General features: G+C 40.3%; 1 protein-coding gene across 1 annotated transcript; it reads left to right on the top strand.

The window, feature by feature from the left end:
- The first annotated feature begins 13,052 nt into the window (after positions 1 to 13,052).
- Positions 13,053 to 21,731, top strand: LOC307038198 (5'-nucleotidase domain-containing protein 2-like). Its single transcript, XM_079679520.1, has 11 exons — positions 13,053 to 13,576; positions 17,997 to 18,181; positions 18,274 to 18,348; positions 18,443 to 18,498; positions 19,072 to 19,165; positions 19,971 to 20,099; positions 20,500 to 20,560; positions 20,927 to 21,029; positions 21,127 to 21,228; positions 21,313 to 21,394; positions 21,591 to 21,731. The coding sequence occupies exons 1-11, from the start codon at positions 13,207 to 13,209 to the stop codon at positions 21,708 to 21,710; spliced, it is 1,377 nt and encodes a 458-aa protein (XP_079535646.1). The 5' UTR covers positions 13,053 to 13,206; the 3' UTR covers positions 21,711 to 21,731.
- Positions 21,732 to 22,501: the final 770 nt, after the last annotated feature.

Raw genomic sequence — 22,501 nt, forward strand, 5'->3', positions numbered from 1 at the left:
GTTGTATTGGTCTCTTATTGAAGTATAACACATGATACATTATATGATAAACATGCCAAAAAAAACGAAATGTATGTTTAATTGTCCATTCTTACCAAAAAGGCATTGTGTGGATCCTTGAGGTTTGGAAAACGTGTTGAATTAAATTCCTTTCTCAGACAACAGAGATCCAACTGTAGTGATCAAATTCAACAAAATACTTCCGTTCCGTCTTTAACAAAAATAATAAATGTATTTGATGTGACTAAACTTTTAACAAAGACGATGCTGTGGCTTAGTTGGTCAAAGCACCTCTCTTGTCAACAGGACATCCTGGGTTCAAATCCAAGCAGTGCCTCAGGTAGGAGAGAAAGCAAGACTAAGTGTAATACCACCATGATACATTAAAACACATTTATCGCATGGTGTGTGTAGCTCCGATTAGTCTTCAAGGTACAAATAAAAAGTAGTGCTTTATCCCATGCAATTACAGTAGATTGATCTGTTTGTGAGACTTGGCGGCGAAGGTTTCATCTTATTAAATGCATATATAAATAGATTACAATATATTACTAAGAAAAAGATTTGTTAGAGTTTGGGATCTACTGTATAGGTTATATTTTTAACCATTTAAAACGTTTTCTGTTTTTCAATTTGAGCAAGTCGTGTCTTTCCTATTTTGGGTTGTATTGGTTTTCAGCAATGTGATCATTAAGTTTACTTCCATCTTTAAAATGATTTGGTTTTTCAAAATGTAACATAATGAACTTGGTAAACATCTAAGATTGTTTGCATGTTTGCTTTATGTTTTTGGAACAGTTTGTACCAATTTGATAGAGGGATCAACGCCGTATAGATAGATCTAGCGGCATATAGAGAGAGTTAGGTAAGCGGAAGTCCAAAATGCTTGATCGTCACGTGGTTCATGGAGACTCAGATTGTTCCCGGAAGTTTGTGGCGGGCCGTTTGAATGCATTAATAACAGGAGATAGAACTGCGATTTTTGGTAATTAGTGGTCAATAAAGGTTTTGATTTGCAAGATTTATACAACATATCGATATGTGTATGTAGTTACTAATAGTAATGAGACAATAACAGGCTACAGATGCAGACATATATATACATACACATATATATTTATATAAATATGTACAATTTCAGATTCAAACAAGTATGAGAGCACTATCATAATAACACTATCTATCAATCAATCAATCAATGTTTATTTATACAGCCCAATATCACAAATGTTACATTTATTCTCAGTGGACTTCACAGTTTGTACAGAATATCTGTATGAAAATACGACACCCTCTGTCCTTAGACCCTCACATCGTACAAGGTAAAACTTCCAAAAAAGGAAAAACCCCACAGTTTAAAGGGGGAAATGGGAGAAACCTCAGGGAGAGCAACAGAGGAGGGATCCCTCTACCAGGACGGACAGACGTGCAATAGATGCCGTTCTAACTCGAAAAGATAAGACATTTACAACATAGATCAAATGTTTGGAGATGCATGTGTCTATAAGAAGAAGATGAATCCACGAGGATGTCAACAATCCTGTGGGAGCCATCAGGGAAGTAGTGATGAAAGTCAGGCAGGACCACAGTGACAGGTTCACGCGTAAATAGACACCAAAAAGAAATTTGAGGAAAACTGGGTTATTTGGAACATGAGAGTACACAGGTACAGACAGAAAGAAGGAAGAAGTAAGGTGTCCCCCGACAGCCTAAGCCTATCAGCAAAACTAGGAGCTGAATCTAATCAGCTTTATCAAAAAGGAAGGTCTTAAGCGCACTCTTAAAAACGGATAGGGTGTCTGCCGTCCGAACACAAACTGGAAGCTGATTCCACAAAAGTGGAGCTTGATAAGAAAAGGCTCTGGCTCCCATTGTATTTTGAAAAACTCTAACAACCAACAACTCATCTTGGAACGCAATGCCCCAGTAGCATAGCCGTGGGAACATGTTTGAAAAGGGGGGTGCTGTGGGGATCACATCCTCTAGGGGGGTCCGGGGGTATGCCCCCCCCGGGAAGATTTATTTTTTACATTTTAAAGTAAAATGCTTTAATTTACTTCGAGCGCCCAATTACTAGAGACTAGATCTAAGGGGTACAACTCTAAACACCCATATGAAAAAGATAGGTTTATATTTTAATAATCAAATAAGTATGTGGACATAACCAATAACCTATAGCCAATAACAAATAAATGTAACTTATTTTATTTTTGTTGTTCATTATATCTTATTTTACCATAACGTTTATTTATGCATATTCTTTAATCTCTCAAGTTTTAAACGATATTTTTGGTTTACTGTCCTACAGTATATTGAAATGATTTCAAACCTGTTTATCCCAATAATTATAAAGGAGTGCCTTGGAAATATTTGTTTACATAAATTGCATTTATCTCTCTCGCTCGATCCCACGCCCACTGCTGTGAGCTGCGGACGCCTGATAAGCCAACACCCCCCACTTTCATCACTTACAGCGCCCATCGTACAGGGCAAATGAAAAGTGTAACCGGGGTGAAAAGGGTGTTACATTTACTTAATTTAGTGGGAATGCTGATACAGCATTCCAACTATCTGTTATGCTACCCGCTGGGTTATTTTGCGCTACTTCTCCCCCGACATTGAACATCGCAGAAATTCTGTTCAAACATCAAAACGTTCAGCTCGGTCGGGAATCGATGGCTATTACTTTTGTCATTCATAACTTTCATAATTCCAGCGATACATCCCATAATACATCACATTTTTAACATGGAAGTCAATGGAGAAACTCTTCAGACTTCAACAATCTTCATGCAATTTCAACTGCTAACTGCTCCTTCTTCAACTGCTAACTGCTCCTTCATACTTTCACTCAGAAACTTCATTCCAACTTTAAAATGTTATACATCTTTCTAACATTATTCGTGTAACACAACTTTTAAATCTGATTCTTACTTTTAGAGATATTAAACATTGTTCAGACCTTGGTAAAGAGGCCTTTTTCAGATTTTAGAGTGCGTGATGTCACAGTGGAGGACAGATTTAATTTTGCCTTCATATTTTCTTTTAAACCTGCCATAATTCCCAAACCCTATTTTCCTGAGAAATAATTTTTCATGACAAACGTAATAAAACATTTCGTAACTTGAAAGATAAAAAATAGTTAAGCAAAAATAATTCAACTAAATGCCTCTTGAGGGCATGAAGTGACAAAAACGTTCAACATGTCTCCATTAAAACCCATTGTAAATTTAGCCTCACCTTTCCCCACCACAGCAGCCACACACTTTTAGTTAATCTGCCAAAAAGGCCACATTATTAACCCGAAAGTACACAAAAAGTACACTTCAGATGCTCAACTTCCTTGACATGCTTCACGCTTTGAAATTTCACCGATATCTGTTACGGTTCTTCAACAAAACGATCACATGTAACAGGCTTATCTCTCATTCAGAACAATGAAAATGGTCTCCTCTCAATGATCACCATGGAAACCTTTGATCTCTGGACACGTCGTTAGCTCAAATATAAACATCTGTGTGATGGAACACGATGATGTCATAACTCCAACTGACATGCTCAGAGCTGCAGACTTCAGATAATGGTTTAACGCAGTCTCTTCTCCTAAATCCTTTTTAATTCTCCTATCCACTATCCCTTAACCCCGTGACGTTTCACACAGAGGTCAAGAGATAGACGATAGGGATAGACGTTAGGAGCTGATATTTGGAATATTCAACCGCAACCTTGGTTGCAGTCCAATAGTCCATTTACAGGGATGCAAACACACGTATGGTGAAAAAAGAGAGAACTATTCGAAGCAGAAAAAAAACAACGTAATATACCATCTGACAAAGGCCTGCGCTATAATGCTTCAATTACCTGGCTATTCTTTATAATATACTCAGATCAATAGGAGACAGAGATGTTAAGTTTTTATTTATTTATTATTATTTACAGCAGGGGTGGGGAACCTTTTTCCTTTAAATTTTTTACAACATCCTCAGAGGGCCCTACAAATTATTGAACTGCTTAAAAAAACTAAAATCACAGCCAATTAATTTGGCCTTTCTCTCATGCTGTGCAAAGAAAAAGCTACCTCTTAATCCAGATTAAGATCCAAACTCTTCGGTTCTCCGCGAATTACACAAGTCACCCAAAGCAGCGTTAAAAAAACGGGAGGCGCCGAAAAGCGACTAATTTGCATCACTGCATTTAGCTAAGGAACCTTCCTAACCGATTGAAATGACCCGGAAGTACGTCAGTCTATGATAAGTGACGTTCCAGTTCTTTAGATCAGGGGTTGAGAAACGGCCACTTTCTCAATCTCGAGGAAACTGACTTCCAAGCCAATATTTCAAGGATGCTACGTCATCGAGTGCCGCCGAAGGACTGTTCCAATCTCCAGCATACTTGGAATTCCACCGAGGCCGTGTCCTTGGTTTGGGGGTAATTTTGAGGCTGCACATGGGTAGACTTCGCGTCCTTCAAATCCCCACAATGCTTTGTGCACGGACCAATTTCCCCAAATCTGTGGCGGAAAATGTAAGCACTTGCTAGCCTGTTCCACTCTTCGTTTTCCGAATGCCAGGAAGGATTCTTGCCTAGCTTCTGAAGGAAGTGACTCAGAAGACATGTGCTACCAAGCAAGCATCCTCACGATTGAGAAACGGCCGGATTCTCTAAAGTACCGCAGTCTCTTCTCCTAAGTCCTTTTGAATTCTCCTATCCACTTTCCTGATTTCTGTAACTTGTGGTATCTCTTCCCTTTCTGATCTTCTTCGCACCTTTTTTGCCATATTTCCATACCCTTCATCTTAATTATTGCTTTTCCTTCTCCTTTCCCAAGTGAAACTGGTATTGCTATTTCCTTAAGTAACGCATATTTTGCTAACTTATCAGCATGTTCATCCCCTTTAACCCCCTCATGTACAGACACCCAGCATAACTGGACATCTATTCCCCTTCTCTGAAGTCTCAGTAAGCAATGATTAAATTAAATGATTAGATCTTCTCTAACAGTTATTGTCGACTGTATACTTTGCAAAGCAGATCTGAGTCTGTGCATATCACCACCCTATCAGGACTGACTTCTTCAACCCATTGTAGCCCAATATTTGCTGCGAGTATTTCTGCTGTATAAACTGATAAATTATTTGAGACTTGTTTTGAAATTAAACTTCAGAATTTGTATTGACTGCCATTCAAATGACAGCGTTGTTTTCCCCAAAACGTGGGCGGGGTCGTAATTTTCGCACGGAAGTGACGTTGGTGTTATGGCGAGAGAAAAGTTTTCTTTCGATCCTGTTTGAATTGTGCCATGAATTACACACATGATGTTTGTCAATTTAAAAGATAATTTTGCAAGTCAAAAGTCGAAAAGTATTAAACGAGGAGAAAATCACTACAAGTCTGGGCATGATGAGAGCTGTATACAAAAGTGGAGTTAGTCGGTTCCTTAAGAGCCGAGGTGAGTGTTAAACGAGTGTAATGTGTAACGTTAATGTCAGCTAGCTAGCTAACATTAGCTAACACTTTACCTCATTCTGGTGTTGGTGACGTGTATATTGTGCGATACCAGAGATGTAGTTCATTGTGCTGTTTCATCCACAAATAAATAAGTGACGACGCTGAAGTTGGCTTCCGATTCAGATCTTCCGATTCTGCAGTTAAGGGGAAAGTTAAGGGACACTTAATTTACAGCGCTGAGCGAACAATCCTCCGTGTGTGTACCTCTTAAATCGCTGCATAGCCGATTTATTTGGACTAGATTATCCCAGAGAGTCTAAACATCCTATAACACAGTTTTAGATTTGTGAAACCTTTATTCTATTTGTGAAAATACAAAAAAGGGAGATTTCAGTGATTTTTTTTCCGCTAAGGACCACATTAGACCAGGGGCCTCATTTATAACGCCGTGCGTAGGATTCACGTGGGAAGGTTGCTTACGTAGTAGAAATCCAAAAAATAGGTACAGACATTTTCTGACATTTTCCGATTCACCAACATTGCGTACCGTCGAGGAAAGTGCGTACAGCACTTCCTACGGCGATTTCCCTTTATAAATCACAATCGACTCGAAATGCGGTGCAGCTTTTGCGGGCTTCACGTAACGCCCATATTTGCCTATAAATAGTCAAAGAAACACCCTTTCATTCATTTCGACTGACTTTATGAAGAAGATAGCAGGAAATGACGACAGAACAGCTAAAAAAGACATCTCACACCGTAGAGGTTTCTCTACGGTCTCTAATACTCTAATTTCCCTTCCTCGACTCCTCGACTCTTCGGTGCTCCGGTTGTGACCCGGAAATGTATTTCAGCGTGCCATGTTGAAGGTCATCGCATTTCTCTAAATGCACATCAAGGACCGAGCATCGAGCATCGAGGAGGCTCTCTGGAGGAGCTATAACCGAGGAGACACTGATGGGTCCTCTACGGCTCCTTCACGGATGCATTTCCGGGAACGGTGGAAGCGTTACGCACGGCCGGACTTATCTCAGCCAATGATAGCTCTGCATGCATCCCCTGGATATTATTTTAGTAACCGCTTGAACGGCAACGCAATGTTTACAGTGAGAACAGCTGTGAGGTCCCTGCAGAAAGCAGAGCAGTGTGTATATCACTCAGTATAACAGGCCTACTCTCTTTATTTGCTTTAGTTTAGTAGATATCTTCAAACAAAGAGTCAATATTATTCTAAGACCATTTAGTGCTTCACATAATAAAAAACATAACGGCTTTAGCCTGATTATGTTTTAGGAGCTGTAGGTGTGTGTGTAGTAGGCTACAATGCATAGATGCGGCGGACAGACGGGTCTCATTTGGTTTGGTGTCCATGCTTACTTTTAATACTTGTAAATACAACTTTTGGCCCATAATTTCAATATGCTAATGGTTATATTTATATAAATATATGCAGTGCTTGAATTGGAATAAAAAAGGTGCCAGTACTCTAAATCAGCAACAAGTATTTCGCACAAAGTCATAGTATATCCTATAATGCTGGTGGGTTTGTCTCTTTACTGTATATTTTAGAAAGGCTCACTGTACTTAAACAAAATGACTCAGGGTGCATCTGAGATTAGAGGGGGTGCAGTGGTAAAGTGCTATTTTTATAAGTGGGGAGTGGACCTGACACCCTCTAGTCTAGGGGGGTCCGGGGGCATGCTCCCCCGGGAACATTTTTTTTTAAATATTGAAGTTAGATGCATCAATCTGGTGCACTTTGAGAGCAAAATGAAGAGATATATGGATACCTCTCAACATCCATAATGAAACAACTGTAAACAGATTTACTTTTTCTTTATGGATATAAAAGAAAGTAAAGGTTGACTCCTACTGGCTGGTTAAATGACTCCTCGTCCCTGGGGCCTCTACCAGTTTTTTGTGCCATTTTGCTGGATTTATTTGTCAATAGCGTTGCTGCATAAAGTGATAGCCCTCTAGTTTAAATCTACTACCCAAAAAGAAACATAAGGAGATGGGTTACTATTTAAAAAAAATTGCAAATCTATTTGGGAACAGTGGGGCCTGGCCTCAAATCCTATAGGGGGGTCCGGGGGCATACTCCCCCGGTAAGATTTGTTTTTAAATGTTGGACTTAAATGCATCAATCTGGTGCATTTTGAGGGGGAAATAAAGAGACTACACCCATATGAAACAAAAATGTATACATTTAAATAATCATAAAATCATAAGTACATGGCCATAACCAATATCATACAATATCCAATATGAAAAAACATTGAAACTTGTTTATTTATTTGTTTTTGGTTCATTTATAGTTGTGAGTGTGTCTGGGCTCCTGAATCGGCCTCCCCTGTCTCCCTCCTCTCCCCCCTGCTCCTCTTTGAGGCAACAGCAAAGACTAGTTTTAGCTCTCAACAAGTTTATCTTACCTTTTTTCACCTAGTTAACATTTTGTTTGTATTATTCATGCATATTTTACTTATCACTACCCCCTCAAATGGAAATATGTGTTTACATAGATGGTGACCGAACCGTTTGAGACCCACTGAGATAACTTAAACTAAGTTAACTATCTAAAGACTCAGAGAGTCATTTACCTCACCAGAGCTGTAGTTATCAGCCTCTCAGTCTGACAGCAAAGGACTCTCCCTCCACCTTGTTGTTGAAAAAGCTCCTTATATCCGTTAGCGCAGCTAGCTAGCACCAGATGCTAACAACAATACACGTAACCGGTGGGCGCGCTTTCTCGCTCGCTCGCGCCACACATACACCAACACACACCCTCCCGAGCTTGAATGACACACAGAGACCAATCGAGGGCATTAGTATGATCTGAATGATCATGGTCACCCTCTGTGAGGCAGAGTCAGACCCACATTTGCGCTGCGTTGCGTTTACAATATATACGTATATTGCCGGCGGCTGAGTACCGGTGTTACAGTATAAGTTGAGTCATGACAACTGGCGACATTCTATTATTTTCGTCATAGGAATCCGGGGCGTGTACATTGAGGACCCATTGTTGACTTACCAGGAAAGAAACATCGTTTGTCGTTTACGTTCATCTTTTGCTATATCTGCCTTCCTAAGATCACTTTGCTGCACATTCAGTACTCGTATGTGAGGTTGTGGGTGAGAGTCCGATATCGTGACGCTTACAGGGAGGTATCGAACATTACAAAGTAGGTGACTGTGTGGATGCCTGTTCAAAACATTGCAAACTTCAATAAATCATTTAAATTATATATTTGTGTCCGACTTTCATTTGTTCATCGTTCTTAATGTGATGTATAGTAGCTTTGATAGCTGTCCATACCTTCAGACAGCCTAAAAGTAAAACACAAGTTGTTTATTCACAGCCCGAACGCTCATCGAGATGACTGGATCAGTCATGACAACTTGTGATCAGCTCCGATTAAATTGTGATATCAATTCTGTAGCTAACCTCCAGGGAGCACGTTTATTTTATGAAATAAACGTTAAACGTATAGGCTTAAAGGCATAATAGAACTACCGTATTATATTCAACTTGTGCCCCGCTGGACTTACTTTTCTGTGGTTTACCGTTACTGTGACATATCAGTATAGCCACGGAAGATAGTTTGTGTGTTTAATTCCCATGCATCAAGGTTATTTTCATGTATGTAATTGTTTTTCCTGCACAGTGTAGAGTCTTGTTGTGATGAGAGGGATACAGGTATTTCATAAAATAAACGTGCTCCCTGGAGGTTAGCTACAGAATTGATATCACAATTTAATCGGAGCTGATTACAAGTTTCATGACTGATCCAGTCATCTCGATGAGCGTTCGGGCTGTGAATAAACAACTTGTGTTTTACTTTTAGGCTGTCTGAAGGTATGGACAGCTATCAAAGCTACTATACATCACATTAAGAACGATGAACAAATGAAAGTCGGACACAAATATATCATTTAAATGATTTACTGAAGTTTGCAATGTTTTGAACAGGCATCCACACAGTCATCTACTTTGTAATTGTAATGACAAACGATGTTTCTTTCCTGGTAAGTCAACAATGGGTCCTCAATGTACACGCCCCGGATTCCTATGACGAAAATAATAGAATGTCGCCAGTTGTCATGACTCAACTTATACTGTAACACCGGCATTTTACTGAGTACCGGTGTTACAGTATAAGTTGAGTCATGACAACTGGCGACATTCTATTATTTTCGTCATAGGAATCCGGGGCGTGTACATTGAGGACCCATTGTTGACTTACCAGGAAAGAAACATCGTTTGTCGTTTACGTTCATCTTTTGCTATATCTGCCTTCCTAAGATCACTTTGCTGCACATTCAGTACTCGTATGTGAGGTTGTGGGTGAGAGTCCGATATCGTGACGCTTACAGGGAGGTATCGAACATTACAAAGTAGGTGACTGTGTGGATGCCTGTTCAAAACATTGCTAACTTCAATAAATCATTTAAATTATATATTTGTGTCCGACTTTCATTTGTTCATCGTTCTTAATGTGATGTATAGTAGCTTTGATAGCTGTCCATACCTTCAGACAGCCTAAAAGTAAAACACAAGTTGTTTATTCACAGCCCGAACGCTCATCGAGATGACTGGATCAGTCATGAAACTTGTGATCAGCTCCGATTAAATTGTGATATCAATTCTGTAGCTAACCTCCAGGGAGCACGTTTATTTTATGAAATACCTGTATCCCTCTCATCACAACAAGACTCTACACTGTGCAGGAAAAACAATTACATACATGAAAATAACCTTGATGCATGGGAATTAAACACACAAACTATCTTCCGTGGCTATACTGATATGTCACAGTAACGGTAAACCACAGAAAAGTAAGTCCAGCGGGGCACAAGTTGAATACATATAATACGGTAGTTCTATTATGCCTTTAAGCCTATACGTTTAACGTTTATTTCATAAAATAAACGTGCTCCCTGGAGGTTAGCTACAGAATTGATATCACAATTTAATCGGAGCTGATCACAAGTTGTCATGACTGATCCAGTCATCTCGATGAGCGTTCGGGCTGTGAATAAACAACTTGTGTTTTACTTTTAGGCTGTCTGAAGGTATGGACAGCTATCAAAGCTACTATACATCACATTAAGAACGATGAACAAATGAAAGTCGGACACAAATATATAATTTAAATGATTTATTGAAGTTTGCAATGTTTTGAACAGGCATCCACACAGTCACCTACTTTGTAATGTTCGATACCTCCCTGTAAGCGTCACGATATCGGACTCTCACCCACAACCTCACATACGAGTACTGAATGTGCAGCAAAGTGATCTTAGGAAGGCAGATATAGCAAAAGATGAACGTAAACGACAAACGATGTTTCTTTCCTGGTAAGTCAACAATGGGTCCTCAATGTACACGCCCCGGATTCCTATGACGAAAATAATAGAATGTCGCCAGTTGTCATGACTCAACTTATACTGTAACACCGGCACCTTGCCGGTACTCAGTAAGAAGTGCCGGTACTACATGGGTAAAAATCAGAAGTGCCGGTACTGCGTACCGGTGAGTACCGGCCCAATTCAAGCACTGAATATATGTCTGTGTATATGTCCGCATCTGTAGCCTGTTATTGTCTCATTATACCGCACTGTCAATGAATTAAAAATAAATATATAAGTTGTCATGAACACGTCTGTCAATCAGACAGAGGGCTGCTGTGCCTCCTGTCATCATTAATGGACGTCTCTTTAAAATGACCGCTCAGAGGAGAGGAGTTCTCATTTCTCTACCCGCCTGCTGCTTCCCCTCCTCTCTCCTCGGTCCCCCTCCTCAGTCCTCCGCTCGCATCTCCTGTGGGCGGGACTAAGTATCGAGGATAGGAATCGAGGAAAGGAGTCGAGGAGGGGAAATTAGAGTATTGAGAAACCTCTCGTGTCAGATTTTGGTTATTTTGGGGAGGTGGAGATACATCATATTGTTTGGTGGATGCAGTTTGAACCAGAGCAGCAGCATGGAGGTCGGATCGTCACCAAAATAAATAAGTAAGTGGTCCGAAAAAGGTTCATGACAAAAAAAATACACATAGCCTTCCTCAGGCAGCGTGTTTGTACCGGGGACAGGAGACCCCCCCCCCCCCCCTTGATGAGAAACTGTAAGAAATGATCGGGGAATCCCTCCGGAGTGGAATCATGACGACTGGATCTGAATTATGTTTTTCGTATTTGGTGGTTTGTGTCCCAGCTGTCGATCAGTTGTGTGCAGCATCTCCACTGCAGCCTGTGCATCTCAAACCCCCCCGCAGCAACTCTATATCCACCAGTTAAAGGAAATATAACTAATGTGTTGTGTTATATTAGCTGTACAATTTACCACATCGGTGTTCTTAGTTTCCATACTCCCTGTGTTTTACGAGCGACTTATCAAGTCTTAGCAAACGGCATAAAACATGATTAAACATGGTATAAATCCATGCTCGTACAAGAAATGCAAAATTCTGTCCTCCTGCTTACCGCATCATTTGTGAGAAAACATTTCATAACATATTCGAGGTGTTTTTAAATAACATATCCGTATTTATTTAGTTATGTTTTTGTGTGCACTGAGGAGTGGCAACAGGCGTTTGTTTAATCATTTTAAGATTGGCTTTGATCAATGTTTGAAAAATGAATTCTTCATATATGATAAATGAGAGGTAACATTTTATTTATGGTATTATTTCCAGATATTTATCTCCATTCTTCCTTCTGCCAACGGTGTCGCAGTTTCTCGTCTCTCCCGTTTTAGTGCGTACGCATGGGTTAGAGTTTGCGTGGAGGACCGCACGTTTTCCCATCAAGCTAGTATTTTATAAATCGCAAACATTGCGTAGAAACTGGCGTACGCCATTTCTTTTAGCGTATATCCCTTTATAAATGAGGCCCCAGGTCCTGATCTAAAACCACTATACCTAGACTCTTCAAATCTAGACTGGATCATCCCAGAGAGGGTAAGTATTTTTTAACACACAGTTTTAGATTTGAAACCTTTATTCTATTTGTGAAAATACAAAAAAGGGAGATTTTGCTGAAATAAAGTCCCATGGAGTTCTACCGTAACTTCCGGGCGAAAATTACGGCCCCGCCCACTTTGGTGAGAAAACAACAATGTAATTTGAATGGCGATTAAGCCTGAAGAGCTCTTCTTTTATTGTCCTTTTTTCTTAGAGGAAGTACAGAAAAACGTAACACTTATTTTAATGTTTGAGGTGCAATAAAAGACACAGCAACTTTTTGGCATGATAAAACAATTATTTTCCGCCTTGCTCATGAGAGTAATGCTGGCGATATGACGGCCTCGCCTGCTGATTTTAATTTAACCATATATTGAGCCCAATCGTCGATTTCAAATCATTTAATGTAATTGTTTGCCTGACTGGCCATCGTAATCGGGCTTTTTGGAGATCCAAAAATCCACGGTGTTCTTACATTTCTGATCGGATTGGCAAAAAGTTCAGAATGTGTATTGACTGCCATTCAAATGACAACGTTGTTTTCACCCTAAAGGGGGCGGGGTCGTAATTTTCGCCCAGAAGTGACGTAGGTGTTATTCTTATCACGCTGGGAGGGCTTTGGTTCGGATTGGTTGTAGAGACTTCCGACCCTCCCCTCTAAATAAAAGGGGCGTGGAAATGTGCTGCATGTCTACAAACGTGAGAGGGATTTGTTTTCACATCACATACTTGCTAGTGCCTGCTTGTATCGGTGGCGATTTTTTAGAGTGTTTACATTTTGCACAGTAGCCTAACAATGTCTTTTAAGGCTGTGGGCTCAGCATTGACTCGTACACTGTGGACAAGAGGACAAAGGACAACTCCTGCTGCAAGATCCCCCAAAGTGAACAGACTTTCTACAACGTGCAGAGTGTCAGGAAAACAGCAGGGCTGCGACAAAACAAAAAGTTTCAGCTCTGACTCAGACAGGCCGAGTGGCGAGGGGCCATCTCCCAGCAGCGAGCCGCCGCAAAGATGCACGACTGCCGACAAGAAGCGACCCAAGGAGCCAGTGGGTGCTCCGGGTGTTAATGGTGTCCGAAGAAGGTCATACACCTCCGCTGCTCCGGTGAGCCAGAGCACCTACCTGTGGGCCCGGTACAACGACACGAAACGGCTGGTTCACGGTAAGCAGAGGGTCCTCACAATTTGTCCCAAAGTCACCCCAAAAACACAGCGAAGGTTACCCTCCACGTCACCAAGGCTCTCTCAGCCGTTAGTGAGGACATGTTGTTAGTGTTTTCCATCCTCTTTTACAGTAGGCACACTGGACAGATGACACAACAATGCTTACTGTTCCTCTTTGCAAAGTGCATTTCAGGATAAAAAAACGGTCTACTATTTTGATTAAACTGACAACTTAATATGTAGTTCCACACAGTTGCAATACAACACGGCTTACGTTAGCAAACTGAACATACTAGCTAGCTTATCGGAGCGTGAGTTCACATCACATGTTTACATTGCACTCATCTCTTCTTTGTTTTCAGTTTGTGATTTTGTTGTTTATAAGTCAATCTGAACATTTTTTTTTTTTTTTGAAATGGTAAATGTACTGTAGCCTACTTATATAACAGAACAAATTGTCTAAATAACAGAAACGATGCAGTGGTTTCAAATCTTTTACAAATGCCCCTTTCACACTAACGCTGTTCCCGTTCTAGCTCCGTGCTTGCGCTCTTCTGGTTCGGAACCGGTTTTTCTTTTCAGCGACCGTTTTGTTCACACCACCCAGAGCCCCACAAGTCACCGTTTATGTCGCTGATTTTCTCGCCAACGGCGTCGGGTCGATGGTCGTGTTGCTTTTAATCATACGAAGCCAGATTAAATTAATCTCAACCCTTGTACTTTTCTCCAGAGTGCCGTGGTTACATTACATTGCATTTAGCTGACGCTTTTATCCAAAGCGATTTACAATAAGTGCATTCGACCAGGAAGATACAAACTTGAAGAAAACAGAATCATATAAGTACATCAGGTTTCATAGAGCCAAAACATTTCAAGTGCTACTCAACTGGCTTTGGATAAGCCAGTCCTTTGTTAGTATATAAGTGCTTTGTTAGTAAGTAGTAGTTGTTCATTGTTTATTAATGTGTTTCAACGGCATTTACCGACCGCTGCTATGCAAGTGTCTCTGGTATAAAATGGGTGATGTTAGTATAGCAACCAAAATTAAACTGACTATCTTGACTACTTGTCGCTATCCTATTGTGGCATAAGCTGTATTCTACAGGCACATTTTACTGGCGTATTTTTCATTATGATTCTACTTGTGATAGTTGGACATGACAACCTGTGCAGCCCATGTATTGATTCCATCCGATAGCTGCTATAATACAAAACAAAACATCTGCCTGCTTTCCACAATGATCAATGACAGTGAACGGATGGTCAAAGTAAGGTACAAATAAACAGAATCAAACTAAGCCTGGTTAATGTTGACTGACTTTATAAAGTGTTTTTTTTTTATGTGTGGTTGCGTTCTAGTCACTGCTTGTTACAACTTTTATTTGCCGTACTCGCCATAATAAACTGTTATTGCTCAGGTTGATCCTGCCCCCGCCTCTGACATAAGCGTGACGTATGCGGTTTTTGCTTCAAGACCGAAGCTGCGGTGTGAACAGGAAAAACGGTGCTTATCAGGCTCTAGCTCCGAAACGGCCCTGGAACCGCGTTTGTGTGAAAGGGGCAAAAGTAAACAAGTTCAGATACATTTTGAAATAACACAGTGACTTAAATTGGGCCTCTCCTGGCACAACATTAGCTGCTTTCACACCAAGTGCTAAGCTGCTACTTGTCCCCAGTACTTAGTCCCCCCCGAACTCTTTAGTCCCTGTAACTGTCCTAGTAGATCGCGTTCTCACCGGAATAAGTCCCTGAGGGAGGATTACGCGAATGAAGCTGCTGACGTCACTTCTTATTCTGCTTTGGGTTTACTGGCAGGCCACAAACAACTTCACGGCATACTACCACCCGGAGTCCCCCGGAGCTGGGGACTGGCTTCAGTAGAAGTCGGGTCTTCCGATTAAATCGCCAGATGCGCCGACACATCCTCATCACTTCACCGCTCCCTTGTTTTCTTTTGTGTTGCCATAAATTAGTCTCTCTCTGTTGGTGCGCTGGGCTGGCTAATGCGAACAAATAAAATGGCGGCTTTACAAAACTTTTCGGAGTTTTACGGGGCGTGGTTTGTAATTCGCCCAGCCAATCAGATATTGCTAGTGTGGCCGACACACCCACGAACCATTTCCTCCCCAGGAAAGTACCACCTCTATAGCAGGGACTATCTGGGGGTGAAAAGATTTGCACGAACTAGGGACTAGTTCCAGATATTTTTGGTGTGAAACCAAATCTCCCTCCCCTATTGGCCTAGTTCGGGGGGGAAAAGTATTCTAAAGCGCCTAATTTCTGATTGCCTCGGCGAATTGCAAACCATGCCCCGTAAAACTCTGAAAAGTTTTGTGAAGCTGCCATTTTATTTGCTCGCATTAGCATTAGCCCAGCGCACCAACGGAGAGAGACTAACTTATAGCAACACAAAAGATAACATGGGAGCGGTGGAGTGATGAGGTATCGGCGCTTCTGGTGATTTACTCGGAAGACGCGACCCAGTGGCTTCTACTGAAGCCAGTCCCCAACTCCGGGGGACTTCGGGTGGCAGTATACGCCGTGAAGTTGTTTGCGTCCTGCCAGTAAACCAACCCAAAGCAGAAGAAGAAGCGACATCAGCGGATGAGTAATGGAAAGCTTGGACTGTTCAAAACAAGCTCCTGGGATAAAAGTGGTCGGTCAGTTTGTATAATAAATCAAAATTGTTCATTTTATTCAAATGCATATCTCTAGTATGGTAGCCTGAGCTATAAATAGAGTCAATAGTCCTATCGTGTTACCCAGGTTATCATGTCCTTAATAGTAAGATACTGCAAAACGTTTTGTGTTGTAATGCAATGCTTTTTTTTGTAAATCAAGGTCAAATGTTTCTTTCATGTAGCTTGTCAATATTTTGAAAATCAGTATTTATTTATTTAACAGGGACAGTGCACATTGATCAACATTTCTGTAAATGTGCCAGTTAACCAAGAGGCTATTTTTGGTGACATAAATTAAAATGTCACAATAAATCACTCTATTCCCCCCAATCACGATATCTCTTATGAAAAGGCAATATTCAACTATATTTACTTTTCAGAGTTGTTGTTCTTGCCATGTGGCCCAACCCTACAATTATTCCTTAGTGCATGATCAGCTTTAATCACACACGTTCTGTTTTTAAATGCTGACTTTGCTTTGGCATTGAATCAGTTACTGAGAGAAAAAGGTTATATACACATAATACAGAATAAATGTTTATACAGAACAAAACATTACCTTAGATCATTTATGCAAGCACAGACTTGCATAAAAAATATTATGTTATTTTACTTTATTGCAAAGCTATTAATGGTGTGTGTGTGTGTGTGTGTGTGTGTGTGTGTGTGTGTGTGTGTGTGTGTGTGTGTGTGTGTGTGTGTGTGTGTGTGTGTGTGTGTGTGTGTGTGTGTGTGTGTGTGTGTGTGTGTGTGTGTGTGTGTGTGTGTGTGTGTGTGTGTGTGTGTGTGTGTGTGTGTGTGTGTGTGTGTGTGTGTGTGTGTGTGTGTGTGTGTGTGTGTGTGTGTGTGTGTGTGTGTGTGTGTGTGTGTGTGTGTGTGTGTGTGTGTGTGTGTGTGTGTGTGTGTGTGTGTGTGTGTGTGTGTGTGTGTGTGTGTGTGTGTGTGTGTGTGTGTGTGTGTGTGTGTGTGTGTGTGACAGACATACATATAACGGATAACATAGTGCAAGAGAAGTAAATACCTAAGAGTTTGGATCTACATTTTCTAGATCTGGTCTTTTGAAATATTTGTATTGATTAGAGAGAAACTAGCCTCAGGAATGACACATGCATATCTGCTGCCCAGCTGCAGCCCTTATTGAACTCTCCCATAGCAGAATGACCCACGTTATCCCTTAACCCTCTGTGGCACTCATTTTCCAGCCAGGGTATTAAAGGCTGTCAGAGGAACAGAACGTAAACTGTTTGTTTAATCTGGGAACATGCGTATGCCGCATGGCTGTTACCAACGTGTGCAACAGTGGAAGGCAAATTCATGAAAAACAATAATGAAAATAACTTTTATGAAAAGTAGCCTAATTAATTCTAAACGCAAAAGAAAATAATAATATGCTCTTTGTTTTGCAAGGGCTGTAAAAAAAATGTTTGGATGGACCTACTGTACTTCTGTGAAGAGTTGAAATCTTAGAAGCACGTATTGCACAACCACACTGAGCCTGCCTACCACACTAGATTGAAAACAGCAGTGGAACAATTGCTTTAGACTCTGCAGAAGTGCATCATCAGCAGGTTTCATTGCAATAGGGAATATTTATTTATATATATATTTTATTTTTTGTACAGCTTGAATGACCTTATCCTACTTTTCATAAAATACAAATATTGACTTGTGTTTGGTTTCCTTTTCGTTGTTGTAGTTTTCCGTCTGATTTGAATTATGTTTTCCCCTCTGCTCTCAGACATCATCCCACCGGGTGCGTGTAACCTCCTCAACTCCTCCACCATCTACGCCAACAACGAGGTGGACCTGGCTGAAGTGGACATCTACGGCTTTGACTATGACTACACTCTGGCTCTGTACTCAAATGCACTCGAAAAAATGATCTACAATACAGCAAGAAACTTCCTAATCAAACACTTTAAGGTGTGTTTTACAGTAGTTGCATCGGATATATTGGCATACAACTGCTTTTAGATTTACGATTAATTCATCCGTTTTGTCCTCCTGCTTGACAGTACCCTGAAGGCATCCAAAGATATGATTACATTCCCAACTTTGCTGTCCGGGGTCTGCACTATGACATCCATAAGGTAAATAATTTTGCAGGAGGAGAAATGTTTACACTTCTCTGTACAGACAATAACAAGTGGAACTCTTTTTTTGTTCTTCTTTCCTCCTCTTAAGGGTCTTCTGATGAAGATAGATGCCTTTCATTACATTCAGGCAGGAACAGTGTATCGGTAAGAAATGTAGATTCTGTTGAGTACCGTTAAATGCAGTATATGCATGATTCGCTGGCTGCTGTTTGTAAACACAGTTTTCCTCTCTTTTCCCTTCTTATCCACCTCAAAAGAAGAGAGGGAGAGCATTGGTGGTTTAGCTAGCTGGAAAGTGACTTAAGAGGGAGTGGCGTGAATGAGATCAAAACAGTGATTCAGAGAAATAAAACAGTGTGTTCTGATGGTTGCATTTACATTCTAAAGCCAAGACCTCCTCACACCCTGCGAAAATAGGTTGCATTGCCTGATTTTGTGTGATCTCAGTTTTATCTCAAGCTTAATCTTTTCTGCTGTTAGTGTTCTTCACTGCAAGTATGTAGTTCACCCCCCCTTCGGGTGAACAGACACACAGATCTGCATATCTTCACATCCATGACTCAGACAGAGCCAAAGAGAGAGACAGATATAAGAATGTAACACAGGAAGAGGAAATCACCGGCCGAGGGCAGCGTCATAAGTGATGATGGAGTGGGATTACTTTTGCATGAGAATAATAGTTTGGTCTACTGATTTATTTATTTTCGATGTCTCCAGGGGACTGAGCCCAGTGCCAGATGACGAGGTCCGTCAGCTCTATGGGGGGACTTTCCATATCCCACTGCAGCAGGACAGTGGCTTCTATGGAAAAGTGAGGAGGATGTTTTTCTTTTTTTTATAATTACAAAGTGCACCGTAACACTAATACCATCAGATAATCTAATGTATATCAGGTTGGTTTTAAATGTTTGCAATCATTTTAAATAGTTTGTTTGTGGAACTGCCTGACACGGCTTATCTTTCTTTAGTTCTTCTTTTTGTATTGAGACATGTTCAGAAGGTCTCTTCTCTGTAAAACATGTTTGTTTTGGCACAGATGAGAAAGCTCCTCTTAACTTGTCGGCCCAACAGATCTGATATAATCTCATCCGCTCACTCCCAAATGAATCGGGGTTAAATCTGTAACTGTCCACAGATATCAGTAATATCTGGTTTTGTTGTGACATAAGCGCAACATCTCATTTGTACCATTGTCGTCACGCAAGCAGGAAGACTGAGTTCCAGTCCCTAAAAGCTGACTGCAGTAACTCTGTCTTAAATAATTTGTGTTCCGTTATGACCAGTCATGAAATGTCCTAAGGTTTACCATACTTATTTTCTAATGAGAAGCTATTTGGTCTTGAGTTTCAAATAGTTTTCGGTCTTTTAAGTGCTCTCCTTCAGCAGCAATTATGTCCTCCCCCATTCTCTAATTCTCCTCGAAACATTCCTATCCAAAATAGTTCTGGTTCGACTCTTATTTCATGATGGGTCTCTGTTTCCTGGGTAGCCTTATAAGGGCACTGATTGTAATACAAATGGTTCATTTTGTGATTAGAAGTCACATTTTACATGCTCACACACATTAAATCCATTTCAAGTAACTACCCCGCCTTTAAATCTATTTTCTATCCCAGGGACCAAAGATTAAGCAGTTCATGGATATTTTCTCCATTCCTGAGATGAATCTCTTGGCAGCAGCAAATGATTTTTTCATCAGCAACGACATCGACTACGATCCAGTTCACCTCTTTAAGGACGTCTCGGTGAGAATGACCTCCAACGGTTGTTTATTCATTTCTGCTCCTGAGGTTTTAATGTGTTGCCTCTACCTGCTACATGCTGAGAAGCATACTGACCCAGTGGGTTTGACTGTTTTCTTTGGACGGAGGCTCGGGAATCTGTAAAAACCTTCCAATTGACTCATGTGTAGAACAAAAACAATAAGCTATTTTCCTTTTGGTCCTGAGATGCCAGGGTTTCTAGTTACTGGGCACTAGAGCTCAAATTTTGTTTTTATTAAAACATCAGGTTTTTATATATAATTCTTAATTTCTGTAGTTCAGACCCATCTCTCAGCAGAATATACTCATGCTAGATCAGGAACGTATCATGACATGTTAAGATCTCATGTGAAGCGTCTATGTAACACTTTTTAATCTTCAGGAAGCGGTTGGCATGGTTCACCTGCAAGGCTACATGTACAAATGGGTCATGGAAGATCTTGGTACGACTTTTTTTTCCTTAATTTGAATCACTCTAGTGCCACAATCTTGTATTATGATGAAGGTCATTTGAAGATATAGTAACTTTTTCTGGCAATTCAATAAATAGTCTACTGTATATAATATAAATACATGGTAATTTTCAGCTACATGTTTATCTGATGTTATATGTTACATTCATGCACCCAACTACAGTGTGATAAAGTTAAGATTATAATCTGATTTAATGGCAGTCCAGTTTGTTAATTGACCTAATGTCAACTGTGACACGATTAATAATGATATTGAATCATCATCAAGCCATTACTGAACATAAAATACCATTACAACGTCTTATGCTTCTGAGCTCTCTTTATTGTTCCCTATAGATAAGTACATTCTGAGAGGAGAGGAGACAGACGCTGTTTTGCACCGATTGGTCAGTAAGGGAAAGAAACTGTTCCTCATCACCAACAGTCCCTTCAGCTTTGTGTAAGTGTTGGTTGTCTGTCAGCTGTGAGTCCACTCTGCCATAAAAAGAGGGTGTTTCAATCTGTCATTCTTATATAGTTTCTTTTCCTGTGCGCAGGAATAAAGGAATGACACACATGGTGGGAAAAAACTGGAGAGACTTCTTTGATGTTGTCATTGTCCAGGCAGAGAAACCTCACTTCTTCACTGATTGTATCAAGTGAGTAAATATTTTTGGAAAAAGTGGTGAACAGACTGTGATCATCAGGTTCTGACATGTCCTTAAAAATGATTTCTCCTAAAGACCCTTCAGGCGCTTGGATAGTAATGGAGACCTTCAGTGGGAAAAGATAAATAGTCTGGACAAAGGAGAGGTCTACAAACAGGTCTGTCTTTCTATTATTGTTATCCTACAGTATCCCTTCCCTCAATCAACATGGTTCCTTTTGTTTGAGTTGTCCCTGATCCTCTAATAATAAGACTACTTTTTCTCTATTTAGTGTCTGTTTTGACATGTTTTAAATGTTACAGGTTTTGACTTGTTGTATAATATTTTAATACTGAACTTCTTTTGTGTTTTAGGGAAACCTGTTTGACTTTCTCAGACTGACAGGGTGGACAGGATCAAAGGTCCTTTACTTTGGAGACCACCTCTACAGTGACTTGGCTGTAAGTGTAAAAGAAAGACAAGACCATCCCTAATGGTTCACTGCAATAATGATCCATAGTATGACTCACTTCTTTTGTGATTATTAGGATTTTTTGATGTATTTAAGGCACTTTCCACTCAAAATCTATTTAGAAGTGGGAATCATACTTTTTAAAATTGCATTAATATATTATTTATAGTTCAAGCCCTGTCAAACACATGCAGACAAAGACATACAGACACACACTCACAGAAGCCCATTATCTCCACCTGTTGCGCAATTCTGAAAAATCCCAAACATTTGGGTGGGGCCTGAGAGGCTGGCAAAGTTAAATATTTAAACACCAGATGGCAGTAAAGACTCCCTGATATTTAAAGTAAATAAATAATTCATGTCATCTGTGTAGAAGGTATACCAACGCAGTAACAGATAAAAACGTGTATATTTTTCCCTCCCATAATCAGCCCAGTTTTTGGAACGAGATTCTTAAATGTCTAAAGTTCAGGCTTTTTGTTATCTCTGTTTGCACAGATAGTGGTTGTTAAATAAATAGTAAACAAGCAACAACATGCTGTTATTGATTCACTCATTACATTGATTACATGTCTGTGGACAATCCCCACAGGAGCAATTTGGGGTGAATGTTGACTGCAGTGGGACTCGAACTTGCTATCCCCTGATTCGAAGTCCAACACACATAAAACAAATATATCCACAATGGGTGAAACTAAATGTTCTCCCTTTAGTATTATACTGCTTGTCTGCTAGATAAAGACTTCTTAATTTCTGAATGCATTCTTCTAACTGCATATAAAAAGATGTTAAAGCTACTTGTAAATGCCT

The sequence above is a fragment of the Notothenia rossii genome, assembly GCF_949606895.1.
Source record: "Notothenia rossii genome assembly, chromosome: 4".
Lineage (NCBI taxonomy): Eukaryota > Metazoa > Chordata > Actinopteri > Perciformes > Nototheniidae > Notothenia > Notothenia rossii.